The 6,000-nt window shown below is 53.3% G+C and overlaps 1 protein-coding gene across 2 annotated transcripts in view; it reads right to left on the bottom strand.

The window, feature by feature from the left end:
* The window catches only part of TP53INP1 (tumor protein p53 inducible nuclear protein 1), a 914,054-nt gene extending 909,966 nt beyond the window's left edge, over positions 1-4,088 (bottom strand). For both annotated transcript variants that reach the window (XM_049773928.1, XM_049773927.1), the window contains exons 1-2: positions 3,850-4,088; positions 2,091-2,448 (exon numbers count right to left, since the gene is read on the bottom strand). In XM_049773928.1, coding sequence (XP_049629885.1) covers positions 2,091-2,448; positions 3,850-3,961 — 470 coding nt within the window. In that variant the 5' untranslated portion in view covers positions 3,962-4,088. The remainder of the gene's footprint in view (positions 1-2,090; positions 2,449-3,849) is intronic.
* Between the last annotated feature and the right edge of the window lie 1,912 nt (positions 4,089-6,000).

Consider the following 6,000-nt stretch of genomic DNA (forward strand, 5'->3'; position numbering starts at 1 on the left):
TACTCACACTTCAAACTCTGTAAAGCCAATAAATAAGTAAAATATTACTAATCACTCTATATATACATATAATTGGGGGGGGCCACATACAGTAATGCTCAGGGGTTACTGAGCATTCAAGAATTCCTCCTAGGGGCTGGAGTGATAGGACAGTGGTAGGGCATTTGCCCTGCAAGTGACCGACCTGGGACAGACCTGGGTTCAGTTCCCAGCATCCACCGAGCCTGCCAGGAGCAATTTTTGAGCGCAGAGCCAGGAGTAACCCAAGCACCTCCAGGTGTGGCCCAAAAACCAAAAAAAAAAAAAAGTAATTCCCCTAGTACAGTGTTCGGCAAGCTGTGGCTTGCGAGTCACATGCAGCTCTTTCAGCTCTTTCCACTTTTTAATGCGGCTCTTCTGTGTGCTGGGCGGCCGCTCCAGGAGTCAGGACTCTGCTCCTAGCCTCTGTCAGTGCGCACCCTGCAAGTGTGGCTCTCAAAATAAATTTCAATCATGGTTTTGGCGAGATTTGGCTCAGTTGAAAAAAAAGGTCGCCCACCACTGCCCTAGTGGTAGCAGTGCTTGGGATCATCCTATGGGATGCTGAAGATCAAATCCAGGTCTGTCCCATGCCAAAGTGCCCTTCCCACTATGCTACAGCACCAAGCCCAAATCACATGACTGTCTCCAGTGGGGCTCCTCAGCAGTTGGCAGGAAATGAGGAGGGAAGAATTCTGAAGAGCTAAACAGCCCTGGGATGCAGGAAGTCCACTTGGGCCAACCAAGGTCTGGTTCATTCCATCTGTGCCCTGAGGGTCAGTGTGGGGCCTTGGACGCCGTGCTGGGCAACATATCAAAACTCATTCTCAACCAAGACCACCTGCTGAAGGCAGTCCCCGAATGGTACAAGTGGGGCGTGAGATAAGGATTGGGCTGCCCAGAAGCCCGTCTTCTGGGTTGAGGAAGAGCAGGCCAAGGCTCACTGCTGCTGTTGCTAGATATTCCTGAATAAATGTGAGAACGACCAGTGGGAAAGGGGCCTTCCCTCCCTGACCTGGCCTCAAAATCCGAGTCACTGGTACATTATTTATTTATTTATTTATTTATTTATTTATTTATTTATTTATTTATTTATTTAGGAGAGGACCATACCAGCAATGTCAGGGATCAGTCCTGGCAGTGCTCAGAGGACCACATGGGATACTGGAGATCAAACCTAGGACACCTGCACGCAAGGCAAGCACCCTCCCCACTGTGATACTGCTTTTTGCTTTTGGGCCACACCCGGCTCTCAGGGGTTCCTCCTGGCTCTGCACTCAGAAATCACTCCTGGCAGGCACTGGGGACCATATGAGATGCTGGGATCCAACCCGATCCGTCCTGGGTCGGCAGCGTGCAAGGCAAACGTTCTATTGCTATGCTATCACTCCGGCCCCTGGCTGCTTCTTCCTTGTACCCTGACCCAAGGGTGGCAACTATGTGATGTCCCCCGCTCCTGACATAGGTAGCATTGCCCACAGACCCCCCAGAGTAGCTGTCTCTCCTCTCACTCAGGAAAATTCCCGTCTCTGTGGCCCTGGAACATCCTGGAACTTTCCGAGCCTTCACCCCATCTGCCTGCCAGACCAGTGCGAGGACCCGTCCCTCTTAGGATGCAGGAAGTTGAACTTGGGGGCGTGAAAACATCTCTGCTAGGGCTGATTGGGACGATGATCATGTGGCTTCAGTGATTTTGGTAAGGAAGCCACTGGACCTCCAGCTCAGGGTTTTGTGGGTCTGAGGCCAACAGCCATATGGGGATGACCCACCTGGAAGCACAGGAAGGAAAGAGGATGCTTCCAAGAGCTAATACAGGGCACGTGGGTGCCGCCCTGGGTGATGATCCACAATATTTGGTCAAAATGCCAAGCTTTCCCACCACTTCCCAGGGCTGGGCTCCAACTAAGGTTTTCCCAGTCCCCAGAGCCTTTTAGGACTCTAGGACCAGCCCTCTCACGCTTTCCTGCTCACACCATCACTGATCTTTCATGGGACGCCCTGACTCCCGAGGCACCGAAGGCTGAAGGCAAAGCAGGTCATAGGTAAGGGGGTGAGCCACTGCCCCTTCGTACCTGGGGCTCCCAGGCCTGGGGAAGTCTTCAGGGCTGCAGCCCACCTCACCGCGAGCCGGGCAGGAGCCGTGCACAGCGTACACGGACATGCTGGGATGCTCGATCAGGAGGTTCTCCAGGGGGCTGGTCTCCACCTTCAGGGCAGTGGCCCCCCGTGCTGTGAAACAGGGGGGTGGTGTGATGAACCAGCTCTCCTCCAGCGGCAGGAAGCAGGACTCACTGGCCTCAGCCAGGCACTCCAGAGAGGGCAGGCAAGAGAAGACGGCCGGGCCCGGACAGCTGGGCGGCAGCTCCGCCCCGATGTCTTCCTCGTCCATGTCATCGTCGTCATCTTCCACCGAGAAGGCGGGACACGTGTCTGCATGTGTGTGTGTGTGTGTGTGTGTGTGTGTGTGTGTGTGAGTGTTGGGGCCAGGGGGTCCACACGGTGATGAGAGCCCCAGGTGGGCACATTTGCAGACCAAGTCCAAGTGGGAGCAGAGAGAGAAAGAGGAGGCAGCACCGTTAGAGGATGTTCATGCTGGTCCCTCTCCATCACTCAGACCCAGGATGGTCCCCACCCATGGACAATGACTGGGCTACTGTTCTTTTTCTCTCTGTTTCTCTCTCTGTCTCCGTCTCTCTCTGTCACAGTGGTCCCTTCTCTGCCCTCATTACACTCGCCCTGCTCTCCGTAGCAAGCTTCCTACCATGGACCAGTCCTCCTGCTGCCTCAGTTTCTGAGGGGCTCCATGCAGGAAGCTTGCAGGCTTTGCAGGAACAGTCTTGGGACTCTGCATTCTGCTGAATACAGCTGATCCAGCATGTGTGTGATTATATGTGTGGATGAATACCTCTATCTGAACTGTGTGTGTGTGTGTGTCTGTGTGTGTGTGTCTGTGTCTGTGTCTGTGTCTGTCTGTCTCTCTCTCCCCACAAGTGCCTCTATCTTACCAGGGTAAAAGAGTACCCAAATTGCAAATTTGATGTCAGCTACTTTCTTATTTATTTTTAAAGATTCAATTTATTTATTTTGGGTTTTTCGCCACACCCAATGGTGCTCAGGAGTAACTCGTGACAGGATTGGGGGACCATATGGGATGCTGGTAATTGATCTTGGGTCAGTCGCATGCAAAGCAAATACCTCCCCACTTAGGTATGGCTCCGGCCCCAAGATGTCAGCTATTTTCAATGACCTGTTGTCTGGCACAGGATGTTCCCTATATTCTGCCACTCAAGAAACCCATGCTTCTGCTTTTTTGTTTCATTTTTTTTTTTTTTTTGGGTGCAGTTTTAGGGCTATGTCTCGTGGTGCTCAGGGGTTACTCCTGGCTCAAGGCTCAGGAATCACTAGTGGCAGTGCTTAGGGGACCCTATGGGATGCTGGGAATCGAATCTGGGTCAGCCAGGTGCAAGGCAAATGCCCTTCCCACTATGCTGTCCCACTATGCTCTCTATCGCCCCAGCCCCCACTCTTGCTCTTTAGTCCTAAAACCCTGGAACCTGGGGCTGGGCGGTGGCGCTAGAGGTAAGGTGTCTGCCTTGCCTGCGCTAGCCTTGGACGGACCACGGTTCGATCCCCCCGGCGTCCCATATGGTCCCCCAAACCAGGAGCGACTTCTGAGCGCATAGCCAGGAGTAACCCCTGAGAGTCACCGGGTGTGGCCCAAAAACCAAAAAAACAAACAACAAAAAACAATAAAACTCTGGAACCTCCCGAGACCCCAGAGGAGCTCTAGAGGGTGCTGCCCTCACTCCACTCCCACCCAGGACTCCTTACCTATGAAATCCACAAGCACCCACTCCTCGTCTTCCTTCTCGCTGAATTCTGGCTCCTGGTCGGAAGACAGGTCCACGTCTCCCAAAAAAATCTTATTCAATCTTTGGAACATTTTTAAGGCAAGAGTGAGATTTGGGCTGGCTTGTCGAGCGGTTAGGCAGGAGAGAAAGTGCTTGTGGCGCTTATTCAACTGACAGAGAGGTGGGAGGAACCATTATCCCTAAAGAGAGAGGAGATGGTTTTTTAGATATCAGCACCTCAGGTTTTGTCTATTGTTTTGTTTTGTTTTAGGGCCAGACTCAGTGGTTCTCAGGAGTTAGTCCTTACTGCGCTCAGAAATCTTTCCTGGCAGTGCTCAGAGGATCCTATGAGGTACAGGATGCTGGGCATCAAATCTTGGTCAGCCGCATGCTAACGCCCTCCCTCCTGTGCTATGGCTCCAGCCTATCAGCTCAAGGCTCATTTCTGGCAGGGCTCTGAGGATCATATATGATAGGGCTTAAACCCAGATCGATGATGTGCAAGACAAGCACATCTACCTCTCCAGCCCTACATGCATGGCTTTCCAAAACACACACGCACACACACCTCTCCATTCTCAGCTATGAGGAAGTGAGGACTCGGGCACAACCTGGAGTGAGCGAAGTCAACGGGAACAAGCTAGATCTTTCTCATGCCCTGTTTTGCTCTACTTAGAACATCTGAAGGACCTGTTCCAACTTCTCTGTAGGCAAAGCAGCAGCAGGTGGTACTCAGGGGTCCAGACACAGAGTCGGGGACCACTGTTCTCCCTGCCCTCCTGCGGCCCTTCTGCCAAGTCCCTGTACAACTGGAAAACAGCCTGAGTGCAAGGCAAGAGCCAGGGGACAGCGATAGCACAGCGGCGAGGGCACTTGCCTTGCACGTGGCTGCTCCAGGTTTGATCCCGGCACCGCATGTGGTGATTCCTGAGCACAGAGCCAGGAGTCAGCCCTGAGCACTGCTGAGTGTGACCCCACCCAAATAAACAAAACAACAACAAAACTACATCCAATGGCTGGAGTGATAACACAGCAGGGAGGCCACTTGCCTTGCACACAGCTGACCCGGGCTCTATCCCTGGCCCTCTATATGGTCCCAGGAGCACCACCAGGAGTGATTCCTGAGTGCAGAGCCAAGAATAACCCCTGAGCACCACCAAGTGTGGCCCCAAAATGAAAAAAGTAAACAAATCAGTAAATCCTCTATACATCCAGCTGATAAAGACCTTTAAAGCGACTTCCTCAGACTAGGGAGAACACAAAGGGGTGACAGCATGTTCTGCAAGCCAGAGTCCAGGGATCTCCCCATAACAGAGCACAGCTGGGCATGACCTGGAGACCACTTTCCTGGCTCTGACCTGTGCACATGTTCCAGGGCCTCCATTTGCTCTCCTTCCCTAGCCACCATCCCTGACCCATTTTCTCCCTGCTTAGCTGATGAGCTCTTCAATCCCCATACACACCACACCTTGCATCTTCCCCCAAAAGTTCTCAAACAGCAGCCTGGACCCTTGGGGTCATGAGCACCCAAGGGAGGAGGGGGATGCAGTCCTCACACAGAGCTGGCACCGTAATACCTTTTGCTCCGTACATGGCCTTCACCTGCTCAACTCCTATGTCTTAGCCACCCTGGTGACAATAGATGGCCTAGACCTCTGCCCCCACGTGCCCCACATGCCCCCCAGAACAAAAACTGTAAGGATCCTGATTCTACAGAACTCCCTCTTCCCTGGGTCCCCGGGACCTTGCTCACAAAAGGAGACAGACCTCGCACGGGGCTATGGGGTCTAAGTCTGCACCCCCACCTATCTGGTCACCAGCAGCCCAGCGCACAAACGGGGAGCGAGGAGTTGGAAGAGGAGGAGGGAGAAAAGTTTGAGGTGGAAGAGGAGGATGTGGATGAGGAGGAAGAGGAGGAGGAAGAGGAAGAAGTAGAAGAGGAAGAGGAGGTGGAGGAGGAAGAGGAGAAAGAGGGGAATAGGAAGAGAAGAAAGACAGTGGCAAGGCGCAGGCGGAAGGCACCTCAGAGTGGCCCAAGGTCCAGGCTTGGCCTTCGGTGCGGGGTGAAGGGCAGGAGGTGGGACAGTCTGGACTCACTGGCCTGTGGGATCTCCAAGGCGCAGGCCGAGGA

The sequence above is a fragment of the Suncus etruscus genome, chromosome 5 (genome assembly GCF_024139225.1).
Source record: "Suncus etruscus isolate mSunEtr1 chromosome 5, mSunEtr1.pri.cur, whole genome shotgun sequence".
Lineage (NCBI taxonomy): Eukaryota > Metazoa > Chordata > Mammalia > Eulipotyphla > Soricidae > Suncus > Suncus etruscus.